The sequence below is a fragment of the Rhea americana genome, unplaced genomic scaffold (genome assembly GCF_003343005.1).
Source record: "Rhea americana isolate MKP2758 unplaced genomic scaffold, rheAme1 scaffold_35, whole genome shotgun sequence".
Taxonomy (NCBI): Eukaryota; Metazoa; Chordata; class Aves; order Rheiformes; family Rheidae; genus Rhea; species Rhea americana.
Window position 1 is genome coordinate 4,189,891 of NW_028186479.1, and position 21,733 is coordinate 4,211,623.

Below are 21,733 nucleotides of genomic sequence, written 5' to 3' on the forward strand. Positions count from 1 at the left end.
ACTTCCCTCCCAGTTACACTATGTTTCCATTACAGCTGAACTGTTAGAAATATACAACCTTTTCCCCCCCTCTTCTCTTAGCAACAGTAAACAGTTTGTGGTGGAGGGAGAAGGATTAAAGACTGCAGCCTCTAAAAATGCTGCAACTCCACAATGTCACAGACTGACCCAGTTCCTTTACTGACTGGGGCTGAAATGGGGTCACAGAAGCAGGGGTCCCATTAGTACATAGGTCCACACTGCACCACTGCAACTTAGTATGGTCTTATTTAGTAACACTTGTCACCACCATTCTTTAAAATGAAAAATAAAACAAACAAATCCAAAAATCCTCCATCCAAAAATCATATGAAAGGTTAAAATCTTAACAGTCTGTTTTTGCAGCACTGCTCTTCCATGAGGCACCAAAGCTGTTTAAAAGGAGTTTGGCCAGGTTGGAAGGAAATACAGCTTTACTGAACAAAAGAGGGAAGAGTTAGAGTTTGTCAGCCATTCCTCTTGGCAGTCAGGTTTGGACTAGCAGCTACCCAAGGCTGACACTGGTGAAAACCAGTGAAAGTTCCCTCCCTGCTCAAATGTCATCAATTCCCAAAGGGAGGAAATATAAACTAATCAAAATACCTGAATCAAGTTCTTCAAACACAATTTCCCTCCTTAAAATTGTAACAATGATTTGCAGGACAAGTTAGGAAAAGGCTGAGCTGATATTACAGCAATTCATTGGAATAACAGCTGTGCAAGTAACTGGGATTAAAATTTTATTTACTGTAGCAATGTTCTTCTGTTGTCACCACATTAAAAAAAATCTCCAAGTTCAACAGATGTTGAACAGTTGTTCTAATTATTTTTAAGAAATACAGAAGAAAACGGTTTTAAAGCATTAGGAAAATTGAGTGAACCTCCTATATACTCTGAAGGGGCATTCACAGATATACAAGATCAAAACAAGAGGAAATGTTACTGTTTGAATTGGAAGGACTGGGCAATTGTCTGTCTACTTGTGCATTAAATTATTTTATAGAGTATACTCTTTTTTCAYGAGGACAATGTGAAGCATCAACTAAACCAGAGTGCGAAGCTAGACCTCATAGCCAATAATGTTGTTAAAACTCCAAAATGGAAGAATTAAGAAATTCTATGGAGAATTTTCTCTCTCAGATAAATTGGAACAAAAGAACTGATTTCACTTAGCAAGACTACGTGCTGCTTTGCTGAAAGTCTAGTCCTATTAAAGGATGAGGACAGGGAGTAAGGCTTAAGGTTTTCCAGGCAGACTGGCAAGATGCCCTTTTGCAAGGTCTTTTAGGGTTTGATCTCAGGAATCCCGGTAGAGAAATGAACTTGAAGCTGGCAATTCTCATTCCAGACTGCAGTTCTGAGCGCATCTGTCAGAGCAGTTAGTTAACAGCATCAGCCCTGCTGCTTTCCTCTCCCGGGGTTTTCTGCRTATAGAGAAGCAACCCTAGGAAGCTAAGAAGCAACTCTAAGGAAATCAAGTCACTGCAGTGGACAGCGCTACCGGAATTACGGTCTTGGTCGTCCAAACACTAGGTTAAGGTGCACTCCTGTGCAATATAAACTGAACATTAATGTTCTCACATAAGTAATTTCCCCTAAGGTCTTACAACAGCCACAAATCAATAATGTTTACACCTTATGTTAGAGAAATACAGGTGAAAGACAAAGAATGTTTTTAAAATATCTTAATTTAGTCCTTTAGGACACTTATGCCATTCTTCAAATCTCTACTGCTGATTAAAATATATACGTTATAATTTTCATATAGATGCTGATAACCTACTTAGCGCGATTATTGCTCATACAGATTCCAGATAGGCTCCTGAAACTCACTACCACGCAGGCCCCAGTGCAACCAAGCATGCAGTACTACTATTTCTCTTTTCTCACAGGGGAAAACTAAGCCTCATACTTTGTACTAATATTAACAGTATGTTTACATCCTCATGCCAGAGCCCTACTCTGCCTCCTTGCTAGTCTAGACCAGTTGCACTGCTGGGCAGAGGCTGCTTCTAATTCTGTTATACAGTGCTGGAATACTGGATTAGCTGCGCACTATACAGCACTCAAGCATCCCCAAAATCAAAGTATATTGCTGGACAGGAAGAACACACCAAGTTTCACTCTTATTTTCCTTCCAGTATATTTTGTTAGTCTTCTACCTTAATTTTCAATATTCTGCCTATAATAGTCTTGCCACATACCAATCCTATTTTCAAAACAGAGCTGAATAAATCCTAAATACAAAACCATATACATAATCACTATTATCTACAAAGTTTGCTCCCCTATCCTTTTTGCTGATAGGGTGCAAATTTCATAACTTACAGTAATAATAACAATAATAGCAGCAGAATAGTTACTTTGAATAAGAAAAAAGCCCCAACAGCTCATCCACTAGATATCTTGAGATTTTCTCTTTGAAATTACACTAGCAAAAGCTTTCCCCCTTAAAAGGAATCTCAGTCAGTATGTTGGCCAATAATCAGACCCACTGCCATATTTGAATTAAATACAGTTACAAGGTAGTGTTACCCCTGAGCAAGTAGCTTTAAGAAGAGATGGTTAAAAAGTTTCCAGTAGAACAACGTTCCAACACAAAGTGCTGAGTTGATGAAACCCAAAATATTCCACAGGAATGTGCTAATTCAATCAAAACTTTTGAAAGAGGACGGGCCGGCTTGCCGAGCCAGCTAACCAGTCTAGTGAGCTGACTGGCTCTCTGGGGTCAATGGCTTCCCTACCTGGAGAGGTGCCAGGTTACCAGTTTCTGTTGTCAGAGAGGCCCTTTAATAATAATAATAATAATAGTAATAATAATAATAATGCCTTACAAAGTGTTTTGAGAAACAAAGAAATTCTAAAAGGAAAAAAAGAATTACTTCAGACTGAACCAACTGAACGGTTTAGCCAAAAATGAGTTAGTTTCACTAGCTGCAAAACATCTAAAATTAGTTCCCCTTAAATCACAGCCAATCCTCCTTTCCTCTCTCTTTCCTGTGCCTTTCTAATTTTTATAAAACATCTTCTTGCAATAAAATATACTCTAAGACTATAAAGAAAAGTGAACACTTACCCTCCCCATCACCRATAATTCAAAATCTAAATTTCACCAGGTAAGTCCGATCTGCTTTTCAGTAGCTATCATTTATGCAAATTAACTTTATACCAAGGAGTTAAATGCAAGCTGCTTCCAAAGTACTAGTGTTATTTAAGTAAATGCCTCTGCTTAACCAAAATAAGGGCTATTTTGTAAACCATGTCTTTCTTTCGTGGAGTAGTCACTAAATGGGCTCTGTGTTTAACTTACCACAGCAAACTTGAAAGACATGGTGCAAGGGACCTCATTAAACACTCTAGAGAAGATAAAAGAAATAGGTAGGGCTACATAATATTTCAGCAGTATTTTTCCAAGAAATCAGTCAACTGGTAAGTAAACCACTTTCTTCATAAAACTGCCTTTTAACACTCTATGGCATGAATGCTAGCAAGGGCATGGGACCTATTCTGGCTTCTCAGCAAGTAACAGCATGAAAAGAGTTTTTAATTGCTAAAAAAAGCAAGTCTATTTAAGACAGCAACACCAAACAACGAAGTGTTTTTGCACAATTTGATTCATTTAAACAGCTTTTGTGTCAAAATGACTAGATACTGGTTCATGTCTGAGCACAAGTAGTTTAAGAGATACTTGGAACAAAGTCCTACAGAAATCAGGAAGAGCTCTTTTTATGTGCCAAAATGAGTAAGCAATGAGATCTCTGTGGGAGGCAAGTCACATGATTTTGAAAGAATAAGGCCAATAAAATGTACCGATTTATTTATATGAAACTCRGCACAGCTTCCAGCATAGAACTGGGGCAAATCTGTGACCAGTCTCTTTCAGAAAACACATGTAAATCAGACAGCTGCCAGAGTTTGCAGTTCACTGAACCTTCCTACTGCCAAATGCAATGCACAAAGGTAGCTCAGAAAGCAATTAGAGATTGGATGTAAGTGAGGACTCATTATTTTTTTGTTAAATTCCAGATCACAACTGAATAGTCTTATAAAATTTTCTGGGGAAGACTATATGCTTCAGACTCTTGTAAAAAAGAAAGTGCATTTGTCTTCCCAGAACAATATGCAAAAATTGTTCCCAGACATTTCCTAGAAAAAGCAACTAATCTTCATACATTTATAGTATGGGGAAATATATCTAAAACTGAATGAGATGGTCACACAGTTCACTAACTGCACAATTTTTAAACAGCTTACCTMCTGCAAGACTAAGGCCATCTTCAACTACTTGCAGTGTAAGATTCAGAGAGAAAACAAGGAAAAATTGATGTTTTTCCTGTCACTGGTAATAGGACTGGGAAACCACCAGGGACCAACACAAACAAAWGGTGTCTGTTCGGCTCTAGTTGACTGTAATTGGCTTAAAGCCAAGATAACAATGAGAAAGTAAAGAAAGCATAGAGAGCTACCTTCCGTTTGGGAAAAAGATATCAGAAGTTGATGGTGGGATCTCTTTTGCCCCTCATGAAAAACCTGAGATACACTTAAGATAACATTCTTCCGGCTTATGGCAAAAAAGCAGATCCATCAGCATTGCAAACAGCAAAAAGTACGGAACAAATGCACGCATATAGTCATTCGTATCCAATTCTGGGCACATTGTCGCAACAACATTAAGTCAAGTTATCAATCTGCTAGTTAAGTCTCCTGCGTTAGCCTGGTTGAAGAGATCACAATCACATCACACAGTAACGACTGAGCACTACTCAACTCTGAAGCTGTATCCTAGATACCTCTGTGCTGTAGTAACTTAAACAACCCTAAAAAAATTCTCATTGAGTTCTATGAGACCTTATTGGCTTTTTCTGAGTACAGAAAAGTTTCAGAAGATGCTGGCAGACTGGCAGCATTTAGATGGGTCTACTCTGCTGAGTGTTTACTTCAGCACCCAACTACATGCTGTTATTCAAACTATAATCCACAACTCTAAGAGCTAACCAAGCAGAGTTAAAAGGATCAATGCACACTTTTATTAAGGTTTTATGAGAATAAGGCCATACTTCTAAGTAAGTGTCTCTCAAGTCAATTTAGTAGCTTTTGCCTTTCAAGCCTTGTAACCACTCCTTAGAATAAGCACCTGAGATTCTGTACTGTACACATACTTCTAAATAAGAGAAATTACATGAGTCAGGTAATACCACATACTGCATTTTCCATGACTGCTCGTGTCCTGCTGTTGATTATCAAGAGTGGCCTCAGCTATCACATTTTTACTTGCTCATTTATATGAAAGTTTTTTTGACTCAAGAGACTGCACAAAGAAAAAAAAAAAAAAAAAAAAAAAAAAAAAAGGTGCCCCCAAACTGGTGCTCCACCTAGCAGTGTGCCAGCTGAGAGAAATAATCCAGAGAAAGATTAAACAGGACTCTGCTGTGATAGAGTGAACATCACCATGCTGGGAGGCTATGTTATGTAACCACTGTTTCTTTGAAAAAAGTCAGCCATCTGCGTGTGTACATAGGTACACATGGGAAGCAACAGCAGCGAAAGATTTCACATAGTTAATTTCTGATTTGTGCCCATCCCATCAGCTGGATTACCACCAGAGCTTCTCTGCCAGCTTGCCTCCTGTTTCCCCTTAAACCAAGTGCGTTATTCCTCCTTGACTGGGGAACTAGCCTACTTCTCCCTGATGTTCAGCATTTCCAAGTACTCAGATTTCTAACAACATGCATTGGAAATTGCTCAGTCCTAATCAACAAAACAAAACAACCTTCTGTTAGACGAAGTCAGCCCTCTTAAAAATATGTGATAATACCAAGAGAAATATATTTTCTTATCTTGATTCCTACAATTCAAAATGAATTTCATATCTAGATGCATACAATTTCAAATTATTTTGGTCACTAAGGCTGTGCCTATAGCCACGATGTCTTATTGTTCCCGAAACAAATAAGGTGGGCCCAATCATCCTTCAGGACTTGCCCACTATAAAATTCAGACAGCTTAAAATACCATAACAGCAAGGAAGCCAGGAGGGTCAAAGAGTCCATAAGACTACAGGTTATTTACACAACAATTTATGTTAGAAGGTCTGGAGGACCTCTGAAGGTCAAGTCTTCTGGTCCAGCCTCTCACTCAAAGAAGGGCCAGCTTAGTCTCGGCTTCTCAGGGCCTAATTCCTGATTATCTCCAAGAATGGAGACTGYRGAACCTCTCTGTGCCACTGTTTCCATGTTTCACCACACTCATGAAGTTCTTTATACTGAATCAGAATTTTCCTTGCTACTACTTGTGTTCATTGCCACTGATCCTTTCACTGTGCACCTCCAAAGACACTCTGACTCCACCTTCTCTATAACTTCTTTCTAACTGTATTCTTTTTTTCATGTATTACGTATCTGATGACTGGTGAGCAATAAACTCATCCAGGAGGCACTTACAAGATTTTAACAGCAGGGCAGCTACCAACACAAGCACTAAGATTTCAGTAGAATTTTCTAATTCCTAATTTTATGATTTTTTTCTGTGTGCTTCTGTTAGAACTGAGTGTCAGCCTAAGCAATACTGGCAGAAAGGTTTGATCTCAATAGTGGCAAAAGTCCTGTTTGTCTTGCATCAAAGGTTACTTAGGAGGAGAGCTTAGTGTTATGAGAAAAAAGATAAATAAAAAAGAACTACCACAGGTGACTCCTTTGACATTGGTAAAAGTGTCATTAAGAACACAAAAACTAACATACATCTCTACCAGTCTTTTTGAAACATCACATATGCCATCAGCTTGAGAAAGGAGAAATTATTTAGCCCTTCCCTTCCCCCCAAACCACTTTCTTGAATAAGGTGCAAACACACATTTACACTGACCAATATCTGTTCTTGTGGTCCAAAAACAGAATGAACAGACTCTCAGAATCACTTTATATCTGTAGGATGAGTCAAYAGTGTAAATTACACTGGCATGCAGTATGTATAAAATAAGTTAATTAGAAATTACTCAGAAAAAACTATAAGCAAAAAGCATACAGAATTTCTCAGTCCAGTCACAAACACTAGATTTAATTACCAGAGCATCTTATTAATAAAGAGTTATTATCACGTTACTGCTTAAAATGGAGAAATACTTATCAGCTTACTTCTTTCTTACCATTGTAGGTTATCCTTGGTTTTGTCAAACACATCACAAGATGTAAATCCATTTCATCAGAAGATACAAATTTCGAACATACTGGGCACTTGAATCCTATGAAAGATAAAAACACGTAAGTGTGACTTCACATGATCATGTTGCAAATCTGTATATTTATATTCAAGCCTAAAAACACTTGTTTTGCACACATTAAAAGCCAAAAAAGCCATAAGGCAGCATTTCAGTTTTGATCTGGCATTTCTTACATAAATATAATTCCCTTGATTTCAAAAGATTTCAAAATGCAAGAATGTTCACATGGACCATTGCATCTGCAAATGAATCTGCTGCCTATCACAAACACGTCTACCGCTGGAAGGCAAACACTTCAACAACAACTCTAAGAACAGCTTAAGACAGAAGCAGGAGGAGAGTATGACTCTACTAAAATAGAAATTAGAAATGTAGAGAGAACATAGCCATTAAAATCTAAACTTGGGCAGGAGCTCTGAATTAACATCTTGACTTTTTCCAAGAATACTACTGAAACTTTAATGAAGGAGCTCAAATTTACATCTCATCCTGCAAGCTGCAGCATCCCTTACCAGTTTGGGGCACAGGGATAACATTAACTCGTGGGTGCCACCTCACCTACTCATTCAGTAATATTTCCTGAAGCACTGAGTTTTTGCTCGGCTTCCCTCATTCTAGCCGTGCATGGCCTTGTCTAGCTTGTGAGGTCACTGCTGGAGGCAATATGGGGTAAAGAATAATTAGAGAGTCTGGATCATGATGCAACTTTGTAACAGTCCATGACAAAACTCTTAATACTTTAATTTCAGTCATTACGAACGACAGTAGCCTTCCAGTTAAAAGACAAGATTGGCTGGATAAGCTTTACAATCCACAGGGAAGTCTGAGTGGTAGACTGATTTTGATCTGCTGAATAATTAACACACCAGGAGGAGACAAAAAGCCACTAACAGTGATCTTTATATAACAGTTGTTAAGGATTGTACCTATAGGATAACATACAGCAAAAATATCTACATGAACATATTCAAAATCCATTCTTAGTCGCAAAGAGAAAAGGTCCTTTTTCTTTGATGTTATTGAAGAGTAATTATGCAGGCACGTACTAGTGGCCATTGCACCTCTGCACCAGCATCCACACGCACGGGCCTGCTCCCATGCTGGTTTGCTTTCTGCCCCTTGGCATTGCACAGCTAACCCTGGGAGCCCGCGGCACAGCTGAGTCAGTCAAGYGACATGATGCCACACTTCAAAGTTACTGATGCTTGAGAGTTTGGGGTTTTGTTGTTAATTATTACGCAGATGTAGATCAAGCAATGTGGATCAAGCAACTGTGGATCAAGCAACTAACTTGAAGCAGTAGCACTTGATAGAAGTAATACACTTCATTTATTGAGACGAATTTCTTGGTCTTTTTATTTTTTATTTATTTGTTTCTATTGATTTATTTATTTGGGGTGCAGCTAGTAGGAAACAGGTCAAAACAAGATAACTGGAGGAACTCCAAATAGCAACTGAATATGTATGCTGAAAACCACTTCCTGGCTTACAGCAGAGTTCTGATTCTTCTCATTTTAGTCATAAGCAGTTGGTACCTATTTGTTCTTGTGCCAATGTTACATTTAAGCTTAAACCTCCCTCCTTATTTCTTCCTTATTTTTCCGCCTCTCCCCATACCCACATATTCACAAACAAGTTACATATACAGGTTTATAAGTATAAAACAAGCAAATATATCTTTGGAAAAACAGGTTGGGAGGATTAATATACTTGTAAAAAGATTTGTCAGCTCATCACTCCACACAAAGTTTCTCTGTCGTGCAATTTATAAATAGGTACAAAGCTCACCTCTTCAACCAGTGAACAGTCTGCAAAGGTAGTGTTTCTCTTTCCCTCTTCCCCTCAAATAAACAAACTCATTTCTCTCTCTCTCTCTCTTTTTTTTTTTTTTTTTTTTTTTTTTTTTCAAATTCTTCAAATCTTAGTCAACTACTACTAACCTTTCAGCCTCTACACAGCCTTTTTTCCCCAGGCTGCATCTCAACATGACTAAGATCTAGAAATCACTATCTCAGCTCTCCAACCCCTCTAAAAGCCATCCATAACTGTCTTGTATTATTTTGTTATGGTTTTCTTCAAAAACTGACTTAAGGGTGAATTCTCTCTCAACCTTTATCAGCCCAAAGCAGCTAATTACTCTTAAGTCCAGTCATAATCCAAAGCTACTAAGACCCCTGCATTATTCTCATTTATATGCTTCTGTAATTAACAAAATATTTTGTTTTATAAAATAGCACATAGTTTCCTTGTAGACTGCAGACTGGGGAGTGTTGGCATCACAGCAAGTTAACGATTATGTTTATACCTAGTTAAGCAGCATTAAGGGCATAAGGACATTAACAGGTTGCCTCTGCTTTTTGGGCAGAAGCCTTTTAGTCTATCTAATAGGGAGCTATGGGAGCAACAGGGAAACGCTTGCTAGGTCTGTAGGACCATTACTAAAGGTAACAGTGAGATTACATAGCCCAGAAAACCTTGGAGGGAGGACCTGAATCGAAATGAAACACTAGGGAGAGTTTGAGTATATATTAAAAATATATATAATAATAATTACAGTCCTCATCAGTGAAAGCAATAAAGMTTTTGCTTAAAACCATGCATATACATAGGACAGCTATGAGATATCTTTCTGGTTATCCAGTCAGAGTATTCAGCTCACCATGCCTATACTACCATGGGACAGACATCCATTTTTGTATCTGTACTCCTCCCCTAAATCTAGGGAACAATTAACATTTTAACTATATAGTATCTAGTAGTATACTAATACAAAGTATCTTGTAGWTTGCCCAGAATTAAAGGGAATCTGGAGTTAACTAGTGAAAAAATATAAATATCCTTCTAGCACAGTAAATCTGGGGTATTTGACTGTGGCAGCTCTGCTCAACAACATAACAATGCTCTAAGAAACCCAAGAGGTAGGGGCAACTACTTCACTAAGCCTTATGCACCAATTTATTAGCTTGGGAGTGAAGGCATCTTTGTGGAAAAGATGTTTTTGCAATTAGCATTAGCTGTATACCAGAGACTAGTAAAACAGCAGAAAAATGTCTTAAAATCTCATACTTGCTGGGGGAAAAGAAAAAGAGATTGAAATACAAGTGAAATCTCACTTCTTATTCCTTTGCAATACTCTGCTGCAGTAACCAGTTTCTAGATTTAGTTATCTTCCCCAAAAGATGCACATGCATGTTTTGCAGAAAGGATATTATCATTTCCAACTCCTTTACCATCCCCAAATGACAAATTATTTTGAATATAGGCACAATATTGTTATTTTTAATTGTATTTGAAAAAGATTAATACGTGAGCACTCAACACTGTCCATAAGACAGTTAAAGGTCCYTTTAAAAAGCTGGTATTTTCCCACCTTTCCTCAAATCAGAGGGCAATAGTTTTATGACCTAGTTTACGATTAAATACTCCAAAAGAACAAAGACTCCATTGTGCTACTGCCCAGCAGGCTAAAAATATTTATAGCATATGTTTGTTCTTACCACCAAACTCAAGGAACAATTTTGATAACTTCACGTTTCACATGACTTCAACAGTCAGTGACAAGTCAACAATAACTTGGTCTCTACAGGACTACAGTTTTGCAGATAAATAATGGATTGGCAGAYATTTGGACAACAAAGCTGAAACAGTCATTGCAGGAGGTGGCGTTAGGTGAAGAGTCCTGCAAAAACTGTGAATCCCCATTARCTACTTTCTTACAGAATCGATCAAGCACACGCTGCTAGCTGACTACAAGCGCACGCCTAGGAGACCCTGAGAAACAAATTCTCACATATGCCCATCACTTAGTTTCACAAGCTTGGGTATAATACTGAAAGTAACTTATTACTTAAAACCACAAGCCTGGAAAAAAAGTACAACTACCAGACAAGAAAGACAGAATAGAAAGTAAGGGTAAAGCCACTAGAAAATAACAAGATGGCACAGAAAGCCTGAAATAACTAAATCTGCATAAATAGTGGGACTTAAGTATTCAGAGGTAAATTAACTTTCCTTGTTCTCCCTTGAATGTATCACTTCTCCCCAGACTCTACTGCAATCTTTTGCAAATGAGTCTTAAGGTAGCCAAGAAATCTCATCTTCTCTCACATCCATTTACAGAATAACTGTTTCATTTCTGATAGGTTTGGAAACTATCTAGAGGAATAAGTTGATTGCTGGCCACCCACCCTATTCATAYCAACTTCAACCTTCTTTTTGTTGATATTTTGCTGTGTTTGCTTTGCTTTGCAAACATCAGATTGCTTAACTTGCAATTCAGTTCACAGCAAAGCTAACAATAAAAAAAAAATCCAACAAAAATCATAAACTCCTGGACTCTGCATTTTTTGCAGAAACATTTTGGTGATACTCCTGGAATATGTGTATTGCAGTGGGAAGAAAAAGAGCAAAGTACTTGCACACAATACAGTGAAGAGCGTCACAGAAAGCACATAAAGGAACATATGAAAGCTTTATTAGAACTGCACAGAATGGATGTTCCCCCCACTACTACTGTTTAACGTTAACCAAACACTGATCAAAATGTAACCCTGAAAAAAATCTGCACTAATTCAAAAGACTGCCTCAGCCTGATCAGAGTAACCTTTCAGCACAAAAAGCCTCAACTAGAACTTCACCAAAACCAAACTAAAAGGATATCAAGATCAAATGTCATTTTAAAAATAATAAAAAAACACATATTAGTACTTCAAGCTTATGCGTACTTGTATTATCAAGAAGGATAAATCCAGCTTAGTTTACATTTAAAGAAATCATATACAAGAAGAAAACATTATATACATGTATATTTGTAAAATGTATTTGACAAAAATAAGCTTGACAAAAGTTACTACATAAAGATCCTACTTACACACGTTCTTTGGTACTTGGAAAAATAAGTAATGCAGTCTGAAAGTTCAATATCCAGTCAGTAAATGTGGTATGCAAGATCACTATCACACAAACAAAGTCTGTATAATGATACTAAAAAAATACATACACACACACATATATATATATATATATATATATATATATATATATATGTATGTATATATAAAGAAACCACAGAAAAGACCTTATAGAGTCAGGAGAAAAGGGTTCAAAGGAACCTCAATAGGTCATTGTGTTTTGCCCATATTGGGAAACTGGGTAAATATACTTAGAGGACTTAAACTGTCCTCAAAAATCAACTAGTGAAAGATTTTACAGCCATCCTAGACAACCTACACTGCTGATCAGCTGCTCCCAGAGAGACTGAAAAATCTTCCCTTATCTCTAACAGCTTTCACTTAAAAAAAAAAAAAAAAAAAAAAAAAAAAGTTCATATCTTCTTGTATCTTCAGTGGACATAGAAAACAGTTAATAATTGGACCAGTTAATCTTTCCTCACAGGCCCTGATGTCTAAAACTTTTATTCCTATTACTGCCCTCTGCACTGCCTCCAACCTTACTATACTGTATCAACAAAAACTGGACAGAGCTTTCAGACTAAGACTTCAAAAATCCTAACCAGAAATGAATAGTTACCTATCACATCCTTCCATACACTAGATGTTGCATGAAAAAGATACCTATTACRTATACATGTGTGTCTTTGAATGCACATACACTTAAAACAAAGCAACAGTCTGTTAGCTCATTCCACTTGTGATCTATAACAATCCCCAAATCCTCAGCAAAACTGTGACTAACCAGGTCCCATCTTGTAGTAGTGTGTTTTACTTCTCCTTCTCAAATTTAGTACTTTTCACTTTCATTTTTATTTCTGTTTCGAACACTCTTCTAACGTGTCACAAGACAATGATGAATTTCAACTTTGCCCTCCACCATGCTTTCAGAACTTTCAAGTCTGGCATTATATCTCCTTCTCTAAAGGGTACTTAAAAAAGACTGCAACCAGACCCAAGGCAGACCACTATGGTACTCCATTTGAATTTGAATTACTCTCCTAGAACAACTACAGGATTTCTTCCAACTATTTCTGCATTCACCTACTTATTCACCTACTTTTTCACCTAGACCATATTTTCCAAACTGGCTAATGTCAAGTGAAATAGCAGGAAAAAAATATTACAGTGAAGATATAATGCCTCTAGTCCTTTTATATTCACTGTGTAGAGGACTATGAAGTGAGATTTTAAGAACAGCAGAAAAAAAGAAGGAAATATTTCAGGTTCTTGCTGAAGTAACAACATCCTGGTCAAGTTAAACTTCTATTACCCCCTTCTTCTGAAAAGTAATTTGTAAAGCAAAAAAAAAACCCAAAACAAAAACAAACAAACAAAATCAGTAAAGACTACATGGTCTACCAGAGTTATCTAGTCAAACAGTTCAGTTCTTTTTTCCCATCAGCCAACCGAAATGGAACAACAGAATGAGTAATTCCTTAAAAACAAAACCCCAAAGATTAGCCTGTGAAAGTGAATTTCTTTAATAAAGCTAGCACCTTACCTGGCAATTTTGCCCTTACTATCCAAGGCAATGTGAAGATTAAATTACACTAGATTCAAGAACAGAGAACTGACAATTTTTTAAATGTCTTTAAGAAGTTGGAAGGTCCAAAAAATGTTTTTGGCATTATCAATTTATCGATAGTCTAGAAACAATCTAAATCAGAAATTTTAAATGCTGCAACTCCAAATAAGAAGAAAATTGGAGAAAGGCTTCTGTTGTATATAGAGAAGTTCTTTATTCAAGTAGAAGGATCTCAGTGAAATGATTAGTCTGGTTTCCTCATTGCTATCCTTTCTTATGCTATCAGAGGTCTAAGCCAGGAGAATACAGCACCATCTGGAAAGACTTCTGGAGACAAAAGAAATACTTCCCTCAATTTGGGAGAGAATAGCAAATCACAAGAACTGAAGAAACAACATAAGCACAAATTATTTCTTCTTCCTTTCTAGACTACAGGGTCTTTTTCCTCCTTTTGTATGTAAACACACATTGAGGGGAGCAAGGGATGCTCTCTTGCATTTTCTCATTCTAAGATTCCATGGCACTCAGCAGAAAAGCCAGGAAAATAAACAGAATAAAGAAAAACTACTGAAACTTATTTTATGTAAGGACTGAGGACCCCTCAAAGGAGTCCACAGAACAATTAGAGGAGACGTGTTTGGATAATACTTCCTTGCCTAAGCAAAAACTTATAAAAGACGACAGCATTTTACTCTGTAACTTCTTTAACTCCTGTCCTCTGGTTAAATGGGAAAGTGAGATCTTCAGTAGCAATCACTTAAAAGTAATGCAATACAATATCAAGAAGAAAGAGAAGCTGAACATGACACAGTTTCTTATTCAGAAGTAAGCCTTTATCGCTCCACAACTTCAAGTGTCTAATACCAAAGTAATGTGACAAAGATTTTAACCAACAGTGGGACATTTTTAGAAACTGAAGAACAATAAATATAGCTATTAAAAGAGAAGGGGGCAGGGGGAAAAGCTCCACACTAAAATATCCTGCAAGCCAGAAGAGGAAACTGCAGGTGGGAAAGAGCTGTGGAAAGACTGATTTCATCTCTTCATACACAATGAAGAGCAGTTGAAAGAATGATATTTTAGATCAATGCAAGCACCTAAGAAAAAGAAGAAAGACCTTCTTAGCTCCGCATGTGTGCCCGCACACGCATGCACAGGGATCTGTAATAAAGTAGGCAGCTGTTCAAGTCTTTCTTCCATCCAGCTCCTGTGGAGTCTATGCACTTTCAAATTGACAAGCACAATGACAAGCATAGTGTTCAAACTGATCTGTAAGCTGTCAATTCACTCTAACTTACTATTTTATTAACTGCACTTCAGACATGCCACATCCCCTATCATAGATCTATAATTTTCAATGACCACAAACTTCTCAATGGAACAGTAACAGCTGGTGTCAGTAATTAAAATAAATGTGAAGATCCAGTTTTGCTGGGATTTACATCTGATAGATTTAAAGGTAAAAGCAGGCCTTGGTTTTCTTGTAAAAAAGCTTTCACATGCACTCTAGTCAAAATTATTTCARATTTTAGCCTACTACGTATGAGAAATATACTTTCAATCAGAAGCTGAAAACTCCATCTATCCACAATAAGTAAACACCTTCCCCAGATGCATATTTTATTTCTATAGCCTCTTTCCTAAGGTGGGCACGAAGAACACCCAAAAATTCTCTCTCTTTCTTCCAGGGTAAGGACTCCCTCCCAAAATCTGAGTCAAACGGAACAAAGGAAGGAAACTCGCCCGGTTCCTCATGTGCACTCATCACCAGATCTTTGGGAGAGAGACAAGCTCAAATAGGTGTAAGGTCCCCAAACAACCACACCGGCAGAGCGAGTGTTACCACTAGCATGAGGGGAAACGGAGAAACTAGCCTGTCATCATTTAAGAAGCTCCTGTGCAGAAGCTGCATTCTCGCCACTTTGGAGAAATCTTGTGAGAGACATGCGGAGGCTGACGAAGTTATCTAAATATGCAGCTAAGCCAGCTGGACACATTTTTGGAGCACAGTAAACCATGTTATTAAAAAAGCAGGTAGCCAGAGAGCACGATCAGTGATTTTGGGCACTAATCTATTTACAAATGGCAAGCAGGATTAAYTTGGCAAACAAGCTTAGCTCTTGCACTACCAGATGATGCCAAAAAATTCAGAGCAAGTCAGCTTGGAGGTCTGAAAATGCTATACAAATGCCTTATGCTTTTATTCGGAAAGACATTACACATTTCTGTCACTTTTTTTCTTCTTAACTTACCTATTGTAGTATAAGAAGAGAGAATTCTTCTCTCTCATTACCAGTTTCTCCCAATCCTACAAATTTAATTTTTTCCTTTATTCCTTGGTTTCTCTACTCCCTCAATTTTCTCTCATTTTCAAGAGCAGTATTTCCTCAAACACCTGAAAAAGAAGGTTTCTTTCCAATCATAATTTCATAGGGAAAGTGGCTGGAAGGAAGGAGAGAAGACAGACAGCGTAACACTCTCCTACTGCTAGACATATGCCCTTTTGGAGTAACTGACTAATTTGGCAAGACAATTACCTATWTTTGTATAAAGGGAACCAGTTTGTCTATATCTCCCATTCCTCACAGTGTCAATAATGTCAAAAATATACTAGAGTTAAAGAAAACTTTTCCATTAGAAATCACATAATTTACAAGGAAGTACAGAAAGAGCTGCTCCCAGAGCAGAAGAAAGGAGGAAGTCCTACTTTTTAAAAATGCGCAGATGTAAATATCTTGAAAAGTAAACTGTATAAGGCAACAAATCTGATTAAAGTTACATGAAGCATGATAATAAGAGAGGGGAGGGTAGAAATAACATGCTGAGAGTCTAATGATAGCTAAAAGGGAAGAGGTTATGATGTGAAAACAGCTGAATAATGGTTCACAAAGATGATTAAATTGAACATGTGGAACAGACAGCATCTTGCTGGACGTGAAGGAATCTTCAGAGCAAACTGGCCAAATGTTTTAAGGTCTTATGAAAAAAAATAAAAAAATGAGAGAGACAAAGAGGACACTGCACTTGAAACTGAGCGGACGGAAACAAGGGAGCGAGCTCCAGGAGAAGGCAGCATCTCCAAAGACAGCACAGATATGGATGCTGCTTGAAGGCATGCAGAAGACAGTCTCTCAGAGAATCTGAAAACTATTATTCTACTACACAAACAAGGCARTAATGAAGACCTGAGAAAGCACAGCATTTATAGACAATTTGTCTGTTGTCTACAAAGTTTTTACCAAAGTAAGTGAGGGTTTAAAAAAAAAGTCCTCACTAGGGCAAAACTTTGTAAAGTCTGATGTAGTTAAAATACTTACCAACAACCTACTTGTTCCTGCAGAAATAGAGGTAGCAGTGATAAAGAAAAAAGGGGAAAACCAATCAATGACAAAAAAGTCAAGAGTACAAAATATTAAAGCGTACAACTAGGAAGAATATATGTAAACAAAAGTTAAATGGTTATATAGGATGTTCTCAGGAGTTTAAATATTAATTCTAAATATAACTTCTAGTATTTTAACAGCATCATAAAATTTTATATATATAGTAAGTAGTTATAGTTACATTTACCATTTAGTGTAATAGAAAATTATACCTGTTAAAATACAGTTTCAAGAGAGTCAAGGAAAAATGTTTTAAAGTATACTTATTGTGTTTTTCATCTCTCTTTTTTTTTACCTACACATATAAGAATTATAGTATCTAAACACAGCAGCAGACTTTTCTGCATTATTATATATTATATTTTTCCTCTCCACTTCTCAAAATAGCAGTCCTCCCTAGAAGGTACAGTTTCTTAWATCTGCAGGGAAGCCTCTGTCGTAGACTAATTTACTTTCATTCACTTCAAATTGTTGAGAATAACCCGCCTTTTTTCCCCCCCTTCCTCTCCCCCCCTCCTTCCCAAACAAAGCARAAGTATGATTTATGAGTAAGAGCTGAGCTTAGTAGAAAGGTCTGGGCTGGAAAATATCATTCATCCTCAGACCAAAGGAATTTTGCTTTGGAAGTAACTTATTAGAAGTTTTAATGTCTCTACTTATCACAAAGCAACCTTTTTTCTTCCCTTTTGTTTAATGGAAAATTCACCTAACAGAAGTATTGACCTCTCTATTCTCCCAACTTGGAAAATATTTATCTTAGACTATTATATAATAACTATGTGGGTTCATAGGCTGCCAGATTTCAAATAGAATCATTAAGAATCTTACAAAGTAGGGAGAAAGGCAAAGGTAACAAAAAGTCTAATTTCAGAAAGGTGTATATTAGAATTAAATCATTAAATCCCTAAGTTTTAACAGAATTTGAGTGTTTAACATGAGTCATGCACAATTTGTAGCACAACGAGAGAGCAGTTTCTTTAAGTCTGAATGATATGGCATTTATTGTTCTATATTACAAGTTCTGCAAAATTCCTATTTCTAAAACAGAATCCTTTTATAAGATTTGTGGAATTATGACGGCRAAGAAAGCATACAAAATGCCTAGTAGAAGAAATAGTAAAGAAGTTATATAACTGATTCAGAACTGAATCAATAAATAACCTCCTCCCAACAAAATTTTCCTATTGTCAAAAAAGCTAAAAAAAAGATCAAGTTGTTGACTGACAYGCTGTAAACATCTCAGTCATCATAGATTTGTCTGCATTTCCCATCATTTACCCATTAAGAGAGCGAACATAACACCCCCGAAGCATATTCTGCAACCTTATGCTAACAGAACATCCATGTATCACAAACCCACTTGCAAATGACATGCCGTATCATTCCTACCTCAGCCACCAAGTCAACAACATAATTCTTGGTTTTTTTTCGTGTTGAAGATACCACTATTTGAACAAACCTTGAAGAAATATTTTGTGCATCATTCATATTTTAAGACGACCTTTGTGGAGATCTCTACTGAAAATTTTCTATTTTTCTCCATTTATAACCGCAGCATTGGTCTACCAGTTGAAATTGTCTGATGAGAAATTTGCTATTTTATACACCTATTCTTAGAAAATAAACATCTTGTTTACATTAACTGGATTGTGCTAATAATAAAAAGATGTGCATATGTATCCATATACCATAGACTAAAGTTTTAATAGGAATGTGTACATTTGGAACACATTACTTCAAATGATGGATATTTTGACTTTTTACCAGTTTGAAAAATGGTATGGTAGCTAAAAGTCTTTCACTTATCCAGTTACGGCTTCTATTTAAATAAATAGATGCTTTCAGTGCTTCACTCATCCATCACACTACTGAGGGTAAGAGAAGCTGTAACTATTTAAGTACAGTTCTGTCTTCATTGTTGAAACAGAATCATGACCTGTCAACTGATACATACAAGGTTTATACATAAAAAATGGAGACTGTCTTGAGTTTACATTTGAATATTGAGATAAGATTAATTTAAGCATGCTAAAAATCTGCATTTTTAATTTTAAATAACTGAYTGAAGACTTACCATAGTTAGTATTTCTATTTCTGGAATGCCCTTATAAGATTAGGGTTACAGTGTGCCAAGTGCTGCAAATATACTTGCAAGTATTGCAACACAAGGAAATACTTGTTTGCATATATGTATTAGTCCTTCCTCTGAAGAGGCAAAAAAAAGCAAAGGAGAAGATGGGAGCAATGTCTCCGTTACATACTGGAGAAAGGCAATGCCTTTTCTTGCCTCAGCTTACATAGAAAGTCAGACAACTCTCATAAGTCTCTGGGTGTTACTGTTTATAAAAATGCCCACAATGGGCAAGTGTCCCTTGTGACAAGCGTCACAGAAAAAGTAAATGACAAGATAAAATTGAACTGCCATCCCTGGCAATTCAGCCTTCTTATCCARGACCTTATTATACCTAGTGAGGTAGCCAGGCTCTACTAGAAATCTCTAAAACCAGTGATGAGCAGTTAAAGAATAAAAAGCTTGAACAAAAAATGCTATTTTTAAAGACAAAGAAAGCTCTCAAGGACAACTTAAAGAATGTGAAAGTTAGAGCCTGCATTCCTCATGCCTCTTTTACATGTTCACCCCTTCACTTTACTTTAGTCTCTCAACCTTACTATTTCATCTCATATTGCTGTCCTTTCCTGTAGGCTGAACTACTACCATTAGTTTTGACACAGGATAAGCAAGCATGAAGTTAAAATTTTCCAGGGGTACATGAGAGCAGCCTGCAGCACACTGCTGTGTTAGCAGGCCTGCCAACAGCCCTGGATAGAAAAATTCAGAAACCGATAGGATCAAATCGGCAGCTGGAGGGCAAGACACACGGGTTTACTTTTTTTACTCCAGTCAGCCTCTGAGCCTAGGCTAAAAAAAWTTCACAGCTTCTCAAAATCTTCTGTGAAAGACACAATTGCTCTGGACAGACACTGCTAATTAAATAAGACATCCTATAAACCAAACAGATTTTGTACTTTGTCAAGTATTTGGCTACAGGATTGTTACACTGTTACTTTTCACAGGCCAGATTTTAAGAATTGCATAGGATGACACTCTTGATGAATAAATATTGCATGTTTAAACTTTGTTACCAATTTTCTAAAAAGTTTTCTTACTTTTGTTTTTAGGGGAAGGAAAGGTCAAAGTAATTTTTCTGCACAGACACTAGCTGAAATCCACTTCTCCTGTTGTAGGAAAAGCCCTCAGAAGGCAAGTCAACTCATTGCAATAGCAGCAGTTTTGCAAAACTTCACAGTACAGCCATCAATAAATTAGTGAGGCTAAGCCAGACATCAGTCACTCAAGTCTGGTGAAAAGACAGACTTGCTCCAATTCTTCCATATTAAGCCCTGATCAGAAATAAGCCAGAGGTATGCAAGCACAGCCTCTGCCATTTTTGTTCAGCAAGTATCTTGTTTTTTAAATTTGTTCATAACTAACATTTTCAGGAACACCGAATAAAAGTTCACAAAGAAAGTGTGACACTCCTGTAGATCATCACAAAAGCGCAYTCCTTCTCTTTCTAGTGGAGGTCTAGCAGATCTGGCCATACCTGCCTTTTACAGCAGTTGTATCAAGTCAGAAATCAGTAAACTGGCAGATCTGCCAATAAAATAAACCTACTTCTATTGTTTTCCTTGAGAAAAGCACAATTCCTGGCTTGTATAGGGAGAGTGCCATTTGAACATTTAAAACATTGCACCATTCATTCTTCTAATTCTATAATCTACAACAGCAGTTTCTGTTTTGGAAGACATGTCCCCAGGACAGTATACAGGCTACAGAAGACTAACAGCTGTCTGATTTTTCAGGGACATTCTCCAGCTAAAGTCTGAAGAATAAGTGAATACTGAACTTGTTCTGTGAATAAAAAGACTTTAATCTGAACATGCTATCTGCCTGGTACTTTCCACAGACCATGGCAGGATAGATTGAAAGCTTGTTCTTGGTTTAGAACCAGTCTCTAAGTAAAAATTCATCAAAGATGTCAAGAAGGTGGACCAAATATCACCAAAGTAAAAATGGATRCAGTTTGAAGGGTTGTATCACACATACACGCACACTTGGAAATACCTTTTCATGTAGAAGTCAATATAAACATGCAAATTGCCCTCCTTCACTGTTGGGTACATAGGACAATTTTTGTCTTGCTATCAGAGACATTCAAAACAACATTAAAAATTAAGCTTTCAGTTCAACAAAGTTAGTTCACAGCATTTAACACTGTCTATACAACGACTTTCAGAAAAAAAGAAAAAAACTTCAACTCACTTACTGCTTTCCTATGTGCAAAAAAAATCTTTAAAGTTATGAAGTCATCTACAACATAGATGAGATTACAAATCCAGCAGTACGCTATTGCTGTTCTTGACCTACCCYGCTATCTGACAAAGTTGGAAGGATCCAGCAAAATAAGCTAATAAGCCTTTTGGAATAAATTCAAAGTATTAAAAGGACARCACAGTCTTGTATTCTACAAATATTCTGGCAACAAAATGTATACACAAGCCAGAGTCTTTAAGAGTAATTTAGACAAAACCTCTGATACAAAAGCTCTGATATCAAATGCATTAAAATGGACTGCTA

The 21,733-nt window shown here is 36.9% G+C and overlaps 1 protein-coding gene across 3 annotated transcripts in view; it reads right to left on the reverse strand.

The window, feature by feature from the left end:
• ZNRF2 (zinc and ring finger 2) overlaps positions 1-21,733 on the reverse strand; it is a 54,800-nt gene that overhangs the window by 16,667 nt on the left and 16,400 nt on the right. For all 3 annotated transcript variants that reach the window (XM_085311827.1, XM_085311828.1, XM_085311829.1), the window contains exon 2: positions 7,160-7,255. In XM_085311827.1, the coding sequence (XP_085167953.1) occupies positions 7,160-7,255 (96 nt within the window). The remainder of the gene's footprint in view (positions 1-7,159; positions 7,256-21,733) is intronic.